A 20454-nucleotide genomic window follows, 5' to 3' on the forward strand; every position below is an offset into this window, starting at 1 on the left:
TGACGGTGGTGACCTCAGATAGCAAGAGCAGGACTACTCCACGCCTATATGGACAATGGTCGATATAGCCTATATATTGGTGGTTTCGACCAACATTCGGCGGTCATTTTCGGCCGCGGTTTAATTTATGAAAACAATTCGCGAAGCCGCATGTTGGCCGACACTTCAGAAGTGTTGATGTGTCGTGGAGCGGTAATGCCGGCGCTGAAATGCCTATTTATTTTATAAATGATCAATATTGTTTCTTCGGGCGCTGAGGGTACTCGTGTTAAATAGGGTTCTTACCATGATTTTGAATCGGGAAAGGAGGTCACTTTTACCAAATCCAAAAAGTTACCTGATCTAGACTGAAATAGGGGATTTTGCTATTTCTGGTGGAAAATTTGTGAAGTTAACTAAAAAAAGGTCGTCACTTTCGATCGACTCTCGAATCAGCCGCTCGAACGTCGTTACTATTTATCGTCATTTATGCCCATTTTAAATCGAATGTTCCCATTATCCTAACGGTAAAAGCTGTACAGGAGGACGAATTGCCAAAAAGGAGGACATTTAGGCGTTCTCGGAGGACATTTTCAAAATCCTTAAAAAGGAGGACAAATCGTCCTGAAGGAGGACGTATGGTATCGGTGAGCCTATGTTAATTACATTAATTCACGCGCGGCGACATTCCCGCGATTTCAAAACTAGTTGACGCGATACTATTCCCATCTCCATAATAAATGCCCAACACTCCGGAATTTCACTTCTTAACTAGGGTACAGGTGTATGTTAATTACATTAATTCACGCGCGGCGACACTCCCACGATTTCAAAACTAGTTGACGCGATACTATTCCCATCTCCATAATAAATGCCTAACACTCCGGAATTTCACTTCTTAACTAGGGTACAGGCGTAGTCTTGGATTGCGGTTACCACTGACTGACCGTAACCTAGCCCAGTCCCAAGCAAACCTCAACCTGTCTGAACAACCTCGTCAAACGGAGACGTTCTATCCGTGCTATTAGTGCTTGGGGTAGTCGTAGTTCTACTCGTATTTCCATCTGGTGTTTCTAGTGCGCAGGGCTGGTCGGTAAATTTTACCACCGACTTCAACTTCGACTCTACACATTTGCAATATACCGACCCCGACTCCCGAGTCTTTAAACCTACCGACTCCGACTATTTTCGCAAGAGAACTCCGACTCCAACAGTATTGCCAATTTACTTCGAAAATTAGAATGCCACGGTGACGTTCAAATGACTATCATCCCTCAGTAAACATATGCAATGACATGATTAACGATGACATGCAAAATTGTTTTACTGCGGCACAGCTCGAATTATGCACTATGCAATTAACTTAAAAGAATGCCTTTCTAAATATCTCTCGGTTCTCATATTTTATAAATTTTTACAACATGAATTCTTTAATATCGTAATATGTGTGAATCATTCAAACACGACACATATCCAATCCTGTATAATTGAAATGTAGATAACACAATCGACGTGTAGCTATTGTGTATGAGTAAGCAACTGATACAGAGATGTAGCTTGACGTTTTTTCATTACACACTATTTATGTATACTGAATACATGAGCATAAAGCACACGCAGTCTCACTACCAATCAACATTCGCCAGAAACCAAATTTAGGAAGCAGTGAAAAAGCATAGGTCTAGTACACATGCACTCAGGTATTCAAGGACTAGGACTTGCAGTGACAGTCTTTCCTAATTATTTGTTAGGCCCAAGCAGCCATAGGCACCGACTTTTTCTTTTTTGCATGGGGTGGCGGCAGGCGCGTAGCCAGAGGATGTCGAAACTACCTTCTTTTGAAACGCAAAACCCAGTCCTTTTGAAAAGATCATTCTGACGCTAATATTCAGTTGCAATCCAACAAGTCGTATTATCAGTGTTACGCGGGGCCGCGACCAATTACCGAGATTTGCCTGTGCTCATCGCATCGCACAATGCAACGCGACGCGATCTCCTGCTGAGATGATGGTGAAATTAGCTCATTGATTGCCGCGCATTCGGAATTCGTCGCTGAACTGAGCAGTAACACAGGGTGACAACTCTGGAACACGAAAGACGGACAAGAATTATTATTACAAACGCGTGCGGCCAATCAGTAATTATCCCTTACCGCCAACACAATGGGTTTTTACTTAGAATTGCTGAATTTCCCGATTTACGTTCGCAAAACATAATTGGATTAATATTATGGGCACCGGAATAAATTCCCATCGCAGGCACACACAATAAAACACTGTTCAACTTTACGCTCCGAGAATATTTATCACAAAAATATGGTTCACAAAATATTTTAAAAGCGGCTTGCGGCCCTCATCGATGCAAATAATGCTCTTTAATTTGTAGACGGTGGACGGAGGCGTATATTTAGTAGTCAAATCGCCATAGGAGATGGTGTGTTTCTCAGAGCGCGCGATGAAATCTACGTTTCGAACGATGAGGTCGAATTTGTACAATGTACATCTAAGGATCGTTAGTGTGCTGAAATCAGCATCAGTTCGCTGTGCGAAATACATAGCAGTGATCAATTTTATCGGACTGTACAATCGCCTGGCAAAGTTGCACTGATAACGAAATTGCAGACATGCTGCAAACCTGCAATAATTACAATTACAGGGTGCGCTAGTCATACCTAAATAACCTGATTCGGCAATGGCAACGAGCACAATTTGTTCAGACGCGGGCATAAGTTTTAATCAAAAAGATACATAAACACAAACAATATTACACTCAGAGAATATTACTGTTTGGCGAAAGTGTTTTGCGGACCGTAGTAGGCCTGCAAGCGGACGTGCCATATCAAAGCACCGACGATAGCGCACATGAGATATCGATGACCCATTTCGCATGCAAATGATTCTCGCTAATTTGCAGTACGTAGCATCGATAATACGAATTTGTGAATTGGCATTTCAAAAGGACGGGATTTCTAGTTATAAACGAGAAACTCCCTGGCTACGCACCTGGGGTTTTTATGACGACAACGCGCTGGTTAATATCAGCCCGGGGCCTACGGCCTATGTAGGCACCGATCAGCCTGTCGAATTTGAACGTAACATGGTGCGCTTTTAATTATCCACGTGCTTTTTATTGCAGTAAGAGCAATATGGGCGCATCTTGTGACCTTCAACAGAAATACATATCCCAAATATTTTAAATTCGATCCGCGATATGGTTGCCCTCGATTCTGTCCGTCCAGCAACGAAGTTTATTGGAACATAGAAGCTTCCCGTTCAAACTAATCGAATAAATTCAGAATTTGCGCCACCGAGAATCTCGTGTTGCATCAATTTTTGACAACGTCATTCATCACCGTGCACTGTGCAATGTGCAGTACTAATAACAAATCAAACACTGTCAAGTGGCACCGAGCGAATAGGAGTGTATAAAGCAGACAAGAATTATTGTAGCCTACAGATGATAGTAAACGAGAAAGCGCGCATCTAATCAATCATTGCTCAACTTGCGTCCAGCACAATGGGGTTCCGAGTCTGACATCGCGACAATTGTCGCTCATCATAACGACGTTTGAGCTGCATATTTGTTATTAAAGTTGCGCACTTTGCGCAGAAATGACTTTCAATTCGCAGGCACACACAAACACACTGTCCTATTTCGCGCTGCAAGCCTCCAATTATAGATAGCCTACTACCACGGAACTCAAGAATTATTTTGCAAACGAATATGGACGCAAATACAATTTAATTGAGAGAAGGAGGACGTGAATTCGCTCGTCTGGTCGAGAGAGAAGATGGTGTTTCTCAGCACAAGCGTGTCGACATCGACGTCGTAAACTAGGTTGCTTCCAGGGCTTCAGAGCAGCCGTAAATTTGCAATGCTCCAGCTCCGGCTCCGGAGCTTTCTTCTATCATACATCAGCTCCGGAGCAGCATTATTACCACTGCTCCGGCTCCAGCTCCGGATCCGGTTCTGAAAACTATCGACAGTGTGGCCCGCGAGAAGGCTTTGAGTAGCCCGCGAGCTAATTTCACATTATATTATCGAAATTCTGTTATATTATCGAAATTGAATTGCTCAGATTGTGAACTCGCTAGGCCAACCAAAAATATGATTTTTCTGGCCGCGGCACATGGGATGTTGATGACTGGACTTAAATATCAGTTTCGACGCATTGGCAGAACCAGGGTCCAGTCACATTTTAGTAAATCGTCGTATATTACAATAAACTAAAAAAGCACTTTACTACGTGCCACAACATTAAAATTCTGATGCGGCGGTTTAACACTGGCACTCTACTCATTACCATTAGGCCATACAGCTCAATTCAATCTTTAAATGTGCGATTATTATTCAACTGTGACTGTAGTAAGGGCAAAATAGGCGGATATAACGACGTGATCAATAGAAATTCGATTTGTACCAAATGGCCAATGGTTTGACGTTCGATATTGGTGCACTCGTTACCAGTTCATCCGGTGTCGATCAAGTTTATCGGAATAATATTTTCCCGTTGAAACGAATCGAATATTCGAAATAAACACTGTGCCGTGAACATTGCGCCATGCCCATAACGAATTAAACTATGCAGTATGCACATTGCACATTTATAAGTTTACCAAACAGATGGTTACAAATTGGAAATGGCGTATCAAATCAGTAGTTTGTCTCCAACAGAGAATACTATGGGGTTTTAGCCTACTCTTCTGCCATCCCCTATTTAAGCTCGAAAATCCTTACTGGAGATGACAATGATGCGCAGTAATGAATTGCAATTAGCATGCATAATGCATAATTGCATACTCAATACCACTGTCCACTTTGACGGCCCGACTAAAGAACTATCACGAAAAAACGAGTATTTGCTTATCCGATTCATAGCAATGATGAGACGGAATTTCTCGGCTCGTGCTCGTCATATCGGCATGTGTAACGAAATCACGTTTTTATCATCTCTCCCATTTCGCGTAATACATAGTGATCATTATTTTCGAACCGTACACAATTGGCCAATAAGGTTACGCTGATGATGAAATTGCGGGTATGCCGAATACCCACAATATTCACAGGCATATGTCGCATACCGAGTTCGGCACTCATGTATGAAAATTGAACATTGAACATACGACTTCTCTGCTGTTAAACCCCCCGGAACATGGTTAGTCGGAAAATGTAGCGCCAAAGAGGAAAAGATTCTTAATTTCGCGAAGGCCTGCTGTTGAATTCGGTGAACTCAGCAGATATGGTTGTTGCATATATAATAGCATCTTATGAAATACGTCGGAGCCGGAGCTACATCTCAAATAACTGGCTCCAGCTCCCGCTCCGGCTCCGGCTGAATTTTATATAGAGCTCCGGCTCCGGCTCCAGCTGCGGTGAAAATGCACGGCTCCGGGCTCCGGCTCCGGCTCCAAAACCCTGGTTACTTCGATTGTCTGATTACTATATTCACCGATTGGAATTTATTGGGGCGTTTTAAGCACTAGTTCATCGTCGCCAACGAATCTGCTCATTCAATTATTTACGCGCGTAGCGGTTAATAGCGAATAGTTAGCATTTACGCACTATCACGGACTCGCTAATTGACAGCGCTGAAGATTTGAAATCGCAGACGACGGGCGTTTAATCTTATGCATGGGGTGGCCGCCACCCCATAAATGTGTCATGGGGTTGCTGCGCCACCCCACCACCCTGTAACTCGGTGCCTATGCAAGCAGCTAAGCTAGACTACAAATATTTTATTTTTGTCAAGTGGGAGGCAGCGTTTGGTTATATTTACATTAATTTTACAACTTTAACAAAACCAGACGATGCATTTACTTATAGTCACAGTATCATGACATAATTCCAAAAATTGCATCAATTTGTGACTGCATCGCGAAGATGCATATTGCGATTATCTTCCACTATGCAACTGAATTGTAATTTGCAAATATTGTTCAAATTCATCTATATCAGGGGTGGCCAACCTTTTCGGCCCACGGGCTACATGAGATTTGCGAACCATTGAGCGGGTCAATTGAATGTTGATGACCTATTTTTAGTCGTCCGACAGAAGCGAACCGAATTAGGTTACATTAAAAACAAAACTTTACTACGCTTTAATATTGATAACAATGAATCAAATATGTCATGAAAACTCTGTGTGCAGTGTGCATTCATATTCTGGTCGAGCGAAACGCGAGATTATTTCAAAGGTAATGAATGAATTCGATCAATAAATATGTCACTTGCATATATTGCGGGTCGCTTCTGTATACCACTATGGGTCATTTGCCAAGGACATGATTATTCGGCGTTTGGATAACAATATCGAAGGCTTCGGTGAACATAGTGAACATCGCCTCTATCATTTGGTGCAAATGTTTGATCGCCGACGATCTCGCTACGAGCGCACAAGCGAGGTCACATAAGTTGGATGGTAGTCTCCTTGTTGTGTAAATTATGCGTATTTATAATTTTCAGGAGGGGGCTCCAATACTAAATGCAAGAAATCGAGTGACAGTAAATCATGCAAAGTGCTAAGAAAAATTTCAAAGTCAAATAAATCTGTTACGAAATATTCTACTTTATGGTCATATAGGCTACTAAGATCTGCTATAAATGTGGCTGCGTGGCCCCTGGTTACGCCAATGCGTCGGAACTGATGTTTTAGTCATCATCAAATTTTGCGGTGAGGCTAATCAAATTTTGGTAGGCCTTGCAGTTTTACCTGATGTTATAACTATAATTTCGAGAATTACCTCGCGGGCAGTGACACGAAACCTTCTCGCGGGCTACAGGTTGGCCGTCCCTGTTCTATATCGTTACTAAAAACAATGATTGATGGTACATAAAAATCCTATTTTAGTTCTTATTAGTATTTTAAAGATGCTTTTGAAAGCAATTGTTTTCATAACAAAGAAGCGGGAGTCGGAGTTAGGGTCATTTTCACAAACTCCGACTAACATCTTTTCATTGTATCGCATTTTGTAGTGTATTGAACTGATAATAATTGCTGATAAAACAATGATGATGATGACTCCAGTCAGTATTTTTCCACGACTCCAGCCACTATAGTTTTCACGACTCCGACTCCAAGGCGTGCTAAAAAGAGACTCCGACTCCAATAATAAGCCAAACTCCGACTACACAGCCCTGGTAGTGCGTTGCTGCATATTAAATATTCATACATACCAGCTTATTTTTAGTTGACAATCCGCTTAAAATTTCTCGATTCTCTTCTCATCTGTTTTGTTATTTTTGTGGCTCATGATTATGTTGCAACCTTCTGGCCCGTGACCATTTCATTCTGTTTTCCTACTATTCTTGTCGTGGTAAACAGCTTTAAACTTATTGCAAGGATAGTATCGCTGCATATGTCCTATATTTTGATTGCGATTCTCGTTCAATAAAACTGTGTCCGTCTTGAGCCATGTCAAACAGATTACTTATAGTTACCAACAGATTTGTACAAACTACTGGATTTTCAAAATGCGTCACTAAACTTGTCAGATGACCAGTAGTTAGTTGGCCATCAACTCATTAGATGGCTAAAATGTACAAATCTGGTTAGCGACTCTAGAGCAAAGGCCAGGCAGAAATAGTTGATTGGCAATTTTCAGGTACAAAATGCTCAAAACGTCTCTACGAATCAGTAAGCTCGAAACGTCACGGTCTACACCCGATAGAACTACTCTGCACGTTTCTCCTCTCACATACTCATGACTCAAACTCTCACGTATGTTCCTTGACACAAGAGCACCAAACATATAAATACCAAGTTGTATTCATTTCATGCGCGATTGCTATCACGCAAACTGTCTACATTCCCCAGCGTCAACGTGCGACCATACGCGAAACATCATCCATATTCACATTTCCAATCTCGCAACCGCTACCAGTATGAAAGTGAACACAGAAGCCTGCCACGAATCGAATAGCCGTCCGCCTGCCCAGCCACAAGGAAAATCATACAACATTCACGATATTCTTCGATTTCTCCGGTATTGACGTAACAGTTCCAGGCTTTGAATGACGTTTTTTGTTCATGTCCCTGTGATAATATCAACATCGCATCAAAAATAAGACCAAACCAAACACTAGGGTGAGAAAAATATTGTAGATTCGACTAAAGCTTGTATCAATTAGGGCTGTGAACAGTGATTTGAGAGCTCAAGCCTAAATCGAGTATTCATTGTAATGATTGGAGTAGAGCAGTGAGAGATGGTTTGCTCGAAGACTGAATTTATACGCTCCTCAACACTCAGAGTAAATTCAACGAGAATTATAGTTTTGATGATATTTTCCGGCGAGGATGGCTGTAAACCTCAATTGGTGGTATCACATCATACCAAATATGTGGTACAAAGTTATACATGTTAGAGGAAATGACATATCTGTGAAGCCGTGATCAACCCACAGCGTTGTCACCAAGTGGAATGAAATAGGTCGAAAAAATACAGAATCATCTTTCATGAGATGTAGACTGGCATTATATTCTAAAACACAAATCCCTAAATAAAAACTTACTTTCTGCGAAGCGACTCCATCATAGTTCTCTTCTCCCGAACTGAGCTGTATATGGACTTTGGCACGTGCCTGTACAGAGGTAGATGTTTAAAATCAGATGGACAATGAATAAGCATGAGACATTGATCCAACCGTATTGAAACGATACAATGTATCAACTGAGTTGGTCAAACCAGTCACCGTTCCTACACAAGTAGTACAAGTAGGTAACATCATACATTTCTACTCAATTATAAGCACAAGTAAAGATTTCCATATTTGAAACTACTTCAAGTGGAAGTATACGATCGTAATTTGAAAAGTATCAAAGTAGTTTCAAAAATTAGATTAGGCAGTGGTGATGAATACGTTAAGCAGTTGATCAGAGGCGAAATCGCAAAGTGCATCTTTGCGACCAACACAAAACGACTATGACATTACAAATAAGTGCAATTTTCAGAAATAAATTCATTTCCTGTGAAACAGGGGATGTTTTCCCAAATTTTTACGTCAATTTCATTGACAGAAGTGACGCAAGCATATCACAAAAAAACAAACTATTATTTATCACTACTATGTCTAGAATTAGCCAACGTGAATACTATTATTTTCAGATTCACATGCTTCTACTCCAATGACTTTGCTTCTACGGGTTGGAATCAAGTCAAATTTGTTATGCATTGTTTTTTAGGCAACTCAACACATTAATCAAGAATCCAGCAAAGTTTGAAAGAGGGTTTGTTTTTAAACAGCCCTATTGTACACAAACACAGGTCAATTTCGTAAGCAAGTAATTTTGGATTAACAGTTAGCCTTGCCAACACTATCTCAAATCCAAAAATGATTATATTCTATCAAGTTGAAGTACAATTTCCTATTACAAGTACACATTGTCGCAGTGGAATCCAAGTATCTCGTGTCCATTTTTCAAATTTTGAGATCCATTTTCCCAATTTTAAGAATATCAAATGTTTGAAATATTTTCACGTTTGTCGGCTGTATCTTGGCCATGGTTAGGTTTATCATATTGTTTCAAAGTTAACCATGGCCAAGTCAATTAATTCTCTCGACATATATAAAATGAACATAAGTTACTCAATTAAGACAAATTCAAAACTTGATCTTACCGATGCTTAGCAATCCGTCGGATCTGCGGATGTTGAGCGTATTTTTCCTTCAATTTCTCGTTGTACTCCATGGCTTCGCGCTCCTGTCTCGGCAACTTTGGAAATAAAGCAAATTAGAAACCGTCACTTAAAAATCAAACCGGAAAAAGAATACCCTGCCGATCTTTTCAGACGCTCGCGCTTTCCATAATCGTATATTCGTTTCATCTGAACCAGACAGAACATATCTGGAAAACAAACTCATTTAAAAAACCAGTCCTTCCATGTCCTTTACTAAAATATAGGCATATTCAAAACACAGAATAAATACTCCTATTTGCAAGCCGAGATATCAAAAAGCGGTCAAATAAATAATACCATGTCAATTGACGAGATTGATAGTGAAGAACGGCTAAAAGTATGACGCCTCTTGACCAAAACAACTTTTAGGATTTACTTACTACTGTATTTTTCAAACTTCTCATTTTCAACATCAACCAAAGCAGTTTTGACAAATTTCTGAAATCACTATTTCTACGTGTAATTCAATAGAAATTTAAGGTTTTATATTTAATTCCTATTGAATAATTTATTGATATTGAAATAAATTCCAATGTATTCGACTGATACTTCCTAGGGTGATCGTCAGCAACGAGTAGAGAAATAAAAAGAATATTGGATATCAACAATCGTATCACCAAATATGACGTCACCGGCATGAAATTTCGAATCATCGGGGCGAAGAGATAATTAAGCTGAATGTACTATTTGTAGACAGTAGGCCTTATTGAGTAATAACATTGAACATCTTGACCATCCCTAGTTGGCATATCAGAGGCTAGCGAACTGTGAAATAAAATGGCAGTGCATATTATATCTTCAGAAGAAGTTATGATCCTTTTTCAAACTGTGGCCTCATTTGAGAACTTATTGCCCCCCTCCCCAATTTTCAACTTTCCTGGTATCATTGACTCTCAAGTCTGAACTTTAGTGTTCCGATAATTCTTGAAGATGCACCCAAAAACTCTATGAGTTGAATGTATTACTACAATGGATGTTGTATTGAAAGTTAATCTGAACCAGTGTTGGGAAAACTTAAGTCACCATAAAAAATGAGTGACTTGACTAAAGTCAGAATGTGCAACGACTAGAATTGACTTGTGACTCGAATGTAGTTACTTGATCCTAACACTAGTATGATCTGCTGAACATAAAATACACTTTGCCCTGTAAACATGGAAAGTCAAACGTTCATCATAGTAGGCCACTTGTTTTGAAAGTGGTAGCCATTGCGCAAAATGTAGTTCGTTATAGTGGAGTAGGCCTATGCTTGAAAGTTGAGAAATTCTTTCATGTCCCCTGAAAAAAGCCACAACTTGGATACACCTGGTGTGGGATATAAAATCAGCGCCAGTGTGACCAGCAAGTCACATGAATCAAGGAAAACTATGATAACCAAGCAGAATATTCAAGATTATATAAGTCAAGCATGGTACATACCTGCCATCACCAGACCAGGACACACAGAACACGCGCTGCATTCTTTTTGTATGATACACTTCTCGACTGCGTCCGCTGATTGATGGAAATATCCGTATAGATCTGCATGGCAGCATGGATTTCGTTAGTAAACAGTCATGTGTAAAATTTACATCTGCACTAGGGCTTGGTACAATGATTCGAGTACTCAATTCTGAATAGAGTAGGCCTAGCAATTCTAATTATTCTATTTGTAAGAGATGATTTTTATCGAGCACAGAAATCATACCCTAATTGCCATTGAGAGTTAATTTATCAACAAAAATTATAGTTTCAATACCGGTACTATTTTTCACTGTGGAGGCCTTGAAACCTCAATTGGTCACATCGCAAGATACGAAACATGTAGCACAAAGCTAACCACGTTACTGAAAATGACGTATTTGTGAAGTTGTGATCAACCCACAGCATTGTCACAAACAATGTTCCCTCTAAGCTGCGCACGTGCGCAAATGCGCAGTGCTGAAACGGTCTCTGCGCACAGAAAATCTACGCTGCGCACAAAAAATCAGAAATGATGTTTTCTTATAGTTGTTGCGCACTGTTGTCCAATGGACCACGCAGGCGCGCAGATTCGTGAAAATTAAGATGGAACATTGTCAGGGCGAAATAGTGTTATCACTGAAGTCTGAAATCGAGGTACAAGTGCGCCCCACAAAGGTAACTATTGCGCTCCGTGAAGGAATGAGAATTCACAATCACGCTGCTACTAAATGGGAACCCAATGCAGTTGATAAGTACCGGAAAAGCCTAGAGCCCTAGGGGGGTCTGGGGGGCGGAACCCCCCAGTAGTTAGTTTTATCACCCTATTGGAGAGTGGTTGCGCACCATTGTCCGAGGGCCTGCGCAGTGAGTTGGCGTGTTTGAGCAGACTCTTGAAAAATTAGAGGGAACATTGGTCACAAAGTGCAATGAAATAGGCATAACTGGCATTATATCCTTTATGGTCACATAAAAGGTACACATTATTCATACTGTCATAACATCGTAATGAGTGATACTCGAAGCGTAATAATTAGAGCGATTTTTTGACATGTCAAAATAGTAGCGTTTGATCAAAATTTGTCAAAATTGTTCAAAAAGTCAAAAAAATTTTCGACCTCTGCATTCTGTTGGTATAGTAGATTTTGCACTGTCGATGAACTTAATCATTTGATATTTTACAGCTTGCAGCCTACTGACCTACTCTATAGGCCTATACCGTTGTGGACGGTCCATTGTCTGCTCCTTGTGTATCATAAATGGTCAAATGAAACAAATAAGTTGACTGCTTGGGCATTGCATGATTCTTATCTCAAGAAACGCATGATGAAAAATTGTGATGTAGGTAGCATATTCGGAATGAAGCAACACGGCTTGTCACCAGCAGTGTACGCACGACTTCAGTGTTGTCAGCCAACAACTGCTGCTGTTGAACGTTCTTTCTCCATTCTTGGCATGCTACTTAGTAAGGACTCACACTTTCTACCCGAGAATGTACGGAAGTATCTTCTGTTGTACTACTGCAAATTAAAAATTTTTCTGCCATAATATGTGATGGAACTACAGGAATTCTTCATAGAGTCAGATTTCGTTAAAAAAGTAATTTCCTCACGTTGAAATTTGTAAGTTTTTAAGCCATAATCGTGTTTTCGTGCCAAACTACTGTATAAGGACAGACAGTTCCAACCAGAAATGAAGATAAGTAGTACAATTTCAACATTATGTGCGAAAACACCTAATTTGCATACGCGAGGTCAGAATTCAATTTGTTAGGTCAAAAAAGTCAAAACTTTGACTTTCTAGATCACAATCTTCCGTTTTTTAGGTGAAAAAAGTCGCCCTAGTAATAATCTATTCGGAATTAAATCCCTCACGTACTCGATTTTGTCAAGCCATATTTATCACACAAACCTGTCATAGCTCCCCGCTACAATTTCTTTCCCAGTGGGTGAGTAATCCACGTCAAGGACGGCGTCGACGTGGTCTTTGTGGACACGCAGGGATCGATCCAACCGTCTCATGTCAAATGTGTACAGGCTGTCACAAGAATACTGCATTGGTATTTTTGTCTGAGACTCGAAGCAGGTCAACAATCCTCCATCACAGGATTTCAAGTAGTAAAGAAAATATGCGTCAATATAAAGACAAGATGTGATCGCATTATTTTACAAGCTTCTTCCATATACTGGAATATAATCGCACTATAAATGATTATCTCTTTCACGAGGATTTTTATTTATACGGATAGTAGTGTATACGGTACGGTTGTTGATATACAATGTTCTTTTCAATTCTCTACTAGGTCTAGTTGCTTACGATTACCCCTGATGAGTGTCACCGGCACAGGCGCCGAACCTGGGTATGCAAGGTATGCCACGCATACCTAGACATTTTTTTAGGTATGCGGCATGCCGGCATACCTAGAATTCGGTTTGGCATGTATCGGCATAAACCCCGATTGTGTTATTTAGAACGAATCGCAATGTATTTCCGCTTACGACATTACGTGCTGCCGCTTAGGTGAGCAAGGTAACCCGTTGCGCGAGCCCAATTTAGCGACAAGCACGTTGCCAATTAGCGAGATTCGTCTGTGCACAATGTAACGCGAGACGCGATCTCCCGCTGAGATGATCGCGAAATTATGTCATTGATTGCCATGCACTCGGTAATCATCGCTTGGGACGCTTGCCTGATTTATCGCGTCTCCAACAAGCCTAGTTTAATTCGCTTGAACAATCGCATCAGCAGTAGGCCCGGTGCGAACTTTACCATCGCTGCCTCGCCTGCCTGCACTATCGCATCTGCATTGGCGCACACTATATTACCGCTTGCCTACACAATCGCATCTGCAACAGGCCTGGTACGAAAGATATCACCGCAGGCCAACTATCGCGTCTAGAGCCTAGCATGCGTTGGCTCCAATCTCTCGATGGCTTGGTGACAATGCCATTAGGTGTTTGCTGGTTAGCGATTGTGATTAAAGAGTGACATCGCTGAACTGATTGACATCGAGTGTCCGCAGACACGTGTGATTGTGAGTGCGCCGTGCATGCGTAAGTGAATTCCGCTAATACCTCAACATAACCATCGGAAGATGTGTGTAAACTGTCAAGGCTTGAGTTGTAAAAGACGAGAAAGGTTTGAACAACCTGAAATCTTTGCCATTATAGAACAGATTCCATAACAACGCGGACATTTTGCCTTGCGCAAATCGTCGCCGAGTTTACGTAATACGTGTTGATAAGCGGCGTATTCAATTGTTCGCTAGCGATCAGGGACTCGATAATTGACAGCACTTCCAGACTCGTTGACACGAAGATATTGCATAATCGGCATTTATGCATGCACTTAACCCTCATGAATTGATGCTATATTAACCCTACTCATCAATTCCGTCAGATCATGACGTCATTCCTTTGTGACGTCATCGAACTCGCATACCTAAGGAAAATTAGCGTTCGGCGCCATGGTCACCGGAAACTATTCAGGATTATTTCACTATCAATACATCATTAAATTGATAACATCATCTTCACTCCTGTAGATATGTTATTTAATGAATTACTGCAATACTTACTCGTGATCTTCGCATGCCGCCGTAAAAACAAACGCTTCCATCGGATTCCAGCACGTGTTGTTGCAACGCATCTTCATTATTACTTTCTTTAGAGGGGCTGCTGCTCGGATATCGTAAAGTCTGATGCTCCTAAAAAGCGACAACACTAACCAGTATGGCTAGAAAAAAATCGATCGGGTCAGTGATTTGTTTCCCCGTATTAGGATTCCAGTTTCAGTCATAATTATGATATAACAGTATGAAAGTTTTGAAAAGTGAGTAGTTGCAGATTTTTAAAAGTGAGCAGTTCTTGTTCTAGTTCAACATAGAAAACACGCGTCGTCGTTTGACGTGAATCGTGATGCCTTTGTTATGTTGTGTGATGACGTTTGTCGCGGCCCTTCTCAGAATCATCACTACTAACTGGGTTTACAGGGTCGAAACCACTCAAACCATTTCAAACTCCGAAGCCAGTCCTTTGGAAATGCCGATTTCATATCCGATATTTCTCAGCTCATTCAGCAATTCAGTAATTCGTATGACCCGTTATTGGTTAGTTGTGTTTAGTTAGTTAGTTGCGGATTTTCAAAGTGAGCGATTCTAGTTCTAGATGCGCATTTTGAAAATCCAATATTCAGTACAAGTCGGACCCTCGTAGATTCGGCAATGGTAGGAAGCCCACCAACCTGTCCGAAGCTGTACTTGTTAACACGCTCGTTTCGATCGGATTAAACCTGACACTGTTCACCGTGTCAGTTCCCCATTTGTAAGTCCTAACGGCATCTGCTTTTTGGTGGTTCCATATGCATATCGACTCCCCTGAAGTCGCATAAACCGCATCCTTCCAATGATGGTCGATTCCTGTGAAAGCGGTCTGCAAACAACCAAAGTCAGAAACTTTTAAATCATACGAATTAATATTAGAGCAGCTGGTAACAGACTTGGACAACTGGATAATTCTATGTGTCCAATTAGAGTGAACTGCAGGTAATCCAATTCTAATCTAGTTTCTGAATTGTTCATTTGCTCTAATTCTAATACAATTTGATGTGCAGCGTTTTTATGGCAACCTAACAATTTAATCAGTGAATCCAGGAATCCGTAAACAAAAGTTATTTTTGAACAAACCTAATCCTACGTCTGACGGGTATGCACAGGATAGAGAAGGTTCAGTTGTACGCAACGCAATTCTATGAAACGCGATACATTACACAAACATCATTGGTTCGGTGATGTTGATATCATATGAAATTTATTTTTCATATGACATATTCGAACTTCTGCACTGAACTTCTGCATAGAAAATATGTCCCCTGTTGCAGAATCTGCAACAGGGGGACATATTTTCTATGGGGTCGCATTTGTAACAACAAGCCCAGATTGCAAGGTCAAGACATCTCGATATCGAAAGCTTCGGTCGGCATGCGACCGCCATTTTGAACATGGAATTTATCGCCGTTAATATTTTTTGCTCCGCCATTTGCGCAGACCTATCCTTTACTTGCAATTCTTACATCATTGCGAATGCAGTTGGATTCACTTCTGTAAGGTAAGCTTAAAAAAAATAGGGCGGCCAGCAGTTATAGCCCCACTTTTCCCCTCCTTCTTGTTATCAGGTATTACCGCCACCAGCACTAGTTAGGAATTTTCCAGGGACACTTACAAAAATATTACCATTAAACCAATTCGCGTAATACAGAGGTTGGTATGCATTCATGACCCAACCATGAGGATCCCGAAGAATTTTTGTTGTTGCCAGAAATTCAGCAAATATTACGTGCATATTAAATTCTCGCTCCGGTGCGGTTGCAACCTAGCCTATACTATAAGAACCCCTGGCTTATCATGTTCAAGGTTAGGTGAGGGGTTAAACTAGACTGGGGCTATGGTGACGAAAAGGATTAGGGCTAGGGGTAGATTAAATTATTATTGTTGGTTGCTTGGAAAGGGAGTTAGGATTCAATTCTGAATAACAAAGGCTTCAAGCTGAATCGAGTGTCATGGATGATGTGCAAAGTTTCAACATAGCGGTACAATTTATGTGTCCGCATTGAATATATTGCCAGTTCTACATCAGATTAAAGATGAATTGGTCTTTTTTCGACCCTACCTATATTTCATTGCACTCTGTGACAATGCTGTGGGTTGGTCCCGACTTATATATATGTCATTGCCAGTAACGTGCGTATCGAGTGGAAAATGTGTTGAAACTTACAACTTTCGTAGTCATCGATACACCAACTGCGAGTGGCAAGGAGCGTATCATTTCAGTAAGGGGAGAGTAGGTAGGTATGCTTGTCAAGCTCTGTGATTGTTAGAAAAAGACTCCAGACTCATCCATGTTACTCACAGCCATGAGGCCAGCGGAGTTTCTGACTCAGCTAGAGATATATAATTTTTGCAGTCTAAAGTTAATTTATTTGGAAATAGGGAATTTGGGTTTGAGTCCACATATGTGCCTGTTTGGATTTGACTTATTTATGGTGTGAAAGCTATAGAAATATGCTATCTATAGAGAATAGTTTTAATGCTTTGTCAATCTCTCGGATCTTGAAATTATGGTAAGAATTCCCAAGATGGAGTGTTTGAGGTATGGGCCTTTTAGCAGGTTGGGGTATGGGACAGCATAACATATACCTGATATCAATATTTGATTGATCCTATTAAATATATTTATCTCTAGAATACAGAAGGTGTTGGTCTTATCCCTCCCATATAAAATCACTTGAAAGTAAATCATGAAACCCATAAAAAAAACAGTTTTCAAAATCAGATCTGAGCTTGGCAATATGAAACGTTAAAGCTTGGGAGGTATCAAAAAGAGAAGCATGCCGTCAGTATAAAATTGGTAGAGCTATATTAAACAGGTATCTGGAAAAACAGGGGATGAGTCTCACATGAAAAAGATTTCAAAATCGTTTTCCAATACTGTACTAAATAAAGAGGAGAAAAGTTTTTTAGCATAGTATGTCATCATATGCTCAAATATGTATCATGGTTTGTCACTCCCACTTAAATAAGAGATAGAGCTGTGACATTTGGATTTGATGGGGTAGTTGAGGCAAAAAGCATGATTTGATAGTGATTTTCATGTTACACATTTTTAATTATCTTGTTTCGTTATGCGTTATGGCTTACGATCAATACGGGAATTGTCCACTTCCAGCCCAGCTTTATATCAGTATATACAAACTGTTGGTAACAGTGACAAGAGTTGGGGTTTGTAGGATATGAATGACATTTATTGATTCAATACAGACAGCGGCCCATACCTCACCACCCCCTGGCCCATACCTCGTAGCCTATTTTTTATTTACAAAAATGATGTATTGTTACCAAATTTAATGTCACTTCCAAATACATGGGTATTTTAGCTCAATTCTACCAGTAGTAGTTAGCCATATAACTAATGATCGTCTATAACGAAATTTAGGAATATTAGACCAAGTTTGGCCAAGTTATAGCTTTGTAAGATTTGGTGGCCCATACCTACTCACTCACCCCTACTCGAAATATCCATCTACCGCTACTCAACTTGAATCATTAAAATTAACACTCTATTCAGACTCGAGTGCTCGAATCATTCCGCCAAGCCTTACCCACAAACAGCCATTTCATCAAGCAAACAAGGAGACTTACCTTGCAAATGATAGTATTTTGAGGGGTGGAGCCACCATCATCCAATGGATCCGGTGACCAATACTTTATCGTCTTATCGTCACCTACAGATATGATAGCACCTCCGTCATACGAACACGTAATGCCTCGTACAAATCCTGTGTGCGCTTGGAAGTGCTGCAAACAGCGTCTTGTGGTGAGGTTCCAATAACGTATCTAAACGAAAAGGCATGAACAATATACCTGTCTCGGCTCATGTTATATTGCAGCGCATTTATAGGATCAGAGGCGGTGTAAGCAGTCATCGTTGGGACTCAAGTAAAAGTAGAAAAAAAGGTTCTATAAGTAGGATAATCATGTATATCAACGGTGTCAGGCGATTTCATCCGGCCCGCGAAGCAATCCATGAGTAGCTGGAAATTCTTGTATTATCCAGCACATTTCTTACAACACTGAACTTTCATCAAGAAATACTTTGATGTAAATAATCCCACAAGACAGCAAATGCTTAACATGTTCGTAGGCCACGTTCTAATCACTCAACGGCATTGTTGGTGCAACATCGTAAGAAGTAGGCTAACTTTACATGCTTATGGTAAACTGTACTGCATATTTCCGTAAAAATGAAAATTACCTCCCCATCGCAAGATCCAGAAAATAAGCTGTTGAGTCTCTGTTTATTTTTGCACATGCAGCTGACTCCGTCTTTGTGTCCGTCCAGAGACGCTAGAAAAGGTTTCGCGAATACTCTTTCCAGTTTCACCGCATTGAGTGCACGTATATACTCCCTGGGAGCTTCGAACGGGTGGAGGGCTGGGTCATAGTTGCGCTGTACTGAAATGAATAAAAATAGAATTAGGATTTAGAATAAAACACAGGCTTCAAGGTTAGTGATGAATATCCTTCAAATATAACAGTTTTATCAAATTAACTATTATTTACTGCCACATTTGGTGTAGACCTACCCTACTGATCATCATCACAAGAATTCATTAAATTTTATATGAAATCAATACACCACAAGATTGCGATATGAGCCATGCAAAATCGAGTACCGGTGTCCAAATGATTCGATTCTGAATCGAGCAATAAACTTTATGTCTGAGTTGAGTATTAAGAATAAGTTGAGTGGTGAAGACATTTACAGTCATACAAATGTAATACAGTATATAACTAGCCTATATACAAAACCGAGTAAAGCGGCATTAGCAATTTTAAGCAACAGAGAGGTGTATTTATTGTTCTGTTTGTCTGGCTGGAGTTTAACGGAAAGAATAAAAACACTGCACTTTGATTTTTGCAAATCAGAAAATAACCAGATAATGGATTTGGCTTTCTTTGAAAATCAAGTAATTACTGAGAAATAAGGTTCGGATACACACTAAACAGGTCCGCCAGTTTGAGTATAGCATCTGCGGCCTGGTTGGAATCCCGGTACGCTTAGCGCAATATCTTTGGTGTGCCAAGGCGGTTCTCAGCGTCACACCTGTGTGCAGTCGGTAGAATCTTTGGTGTGCACGAGACACCGATTCCATATTGGATCTGCGGTATAGGCAGGTCCCTGCTGAAATCTCGGTACGTTTTGCCTAATATAGCAGTTGAGCAGCGATGATTCTCTTAAGTATAATTTATAAAAAAATAATAGAAGAATTGTGTACAGGCCCATGGCCATACTATCAACTATTTTATTATCAAAATTCATGGCAGACTTCCAAACTACAAATATTGTACAGTAGGTATGGAATGAATCATTGTGGTATCAGGTACTGCGGTACGCTAGCTTGACTAGGACAACATCTAGGCACACTACCGGTTGCACGAGGGCCACCAAATCCTATATATAGCAACAAAGCAAGGTAGAGCCATGCAGTGGTACTTACTTCGATGGATATCCCGGTTACACTGGCGTACGTAATCATCCGGATTCCGGGAAAGAACTTTAATTTTCATGATCAGTCGACCTGTCCTAGGCACGCGCAGTAAACAGATAACCAGTTGATCTAACTAAGATATTCCACTTTCAGAGTAGTGGACCAGACACGAGAGACGAGACGAGATGAAAACACAGCGAAGCACACAAGCTTTCCAGGGATGAGCGGATTTGGAATTTCGATGTCCTAATCCAATCCAAATCCAAAGCTTCAATTCCCAATCCAAATCCTAATTCAAAACTTTTGTATATTCAAG

At 40.5% G+C, this 20454-nt stretch overlaps 1 protein-coding gene across 1 annotated transcript; it reads right to left on the minus strand.

Annotated features, from left to right (window-relative positions):
• Positions 1-7728: 7728 nt before the first annotated feature.
• LOC145445454 (DDB1- and CUL4-associated factor 13-like) lies at positions 7729-20347 on the minus strand. The gene is made up of 11 exons (XM_080323643.1): positions 20148-20347; positions 18902-19101; positions 18289-18483; positions 15336-15523; positions 14671-14799; positions 13005-13130; positions 11073-11174; positions 9748-9820; positions 9594-9688; positions 8488-8556; positions 7729-8011 (listed from the first exon to the last, which is right to left on the minus strand). Exons 1-11 carry the CDS (start codon positions 20215-20217, stop codon positions 7927-7929), a joined length of 1332 nt encoding a protein of 443 aa, XP_080179769.1. The 5' UTR covers positions 20218-20347; the 3' UTR covers positions 7729-7926.
• Between the last annotated feature and the right edge of the window lie 107 nt (positions 20348-20454).

This window comes from Botryllus schlosseri, chromosome 8 (genome assembly GCF_051294905.1).
Source record: "Botryllus schlosseri isolate E-star chromosome 8, Bs_hap1, whole genome shotgun sequence".
Lineage (NCBI taxonomy): Eukaryota > Metazoa > Chordata > Ascidiacea > Stolidobranchia > Styelidae > Botryllus > Botryllus schlosseri.

Excerpts from the sequence above, each read along its gene's own strand:
- LOC145445454 (XM_080323643.1), bottom strand. The coding sequence starts at position 20,217 with ATGAAAATTAAAGTTCTTTCCCGGAATCCGGATGATTACGTACGCCAG. Across the intron at positions 11,175-13,004 it reads GTAGCGGGGAGCTATGACAG|ATCTATACGGATATTTCCAT; the intron begins GTTTGTGTGATA and ends GCTGCCATGCAG. Across the intron at positions 9,689-9,747 it reads CGTCTGAAAAGATCGGCAGG|TTGCCGAGACAGGAGCGCGA; the intron begins GTATTCTTTTTC and ends TTATTTCCAAAG.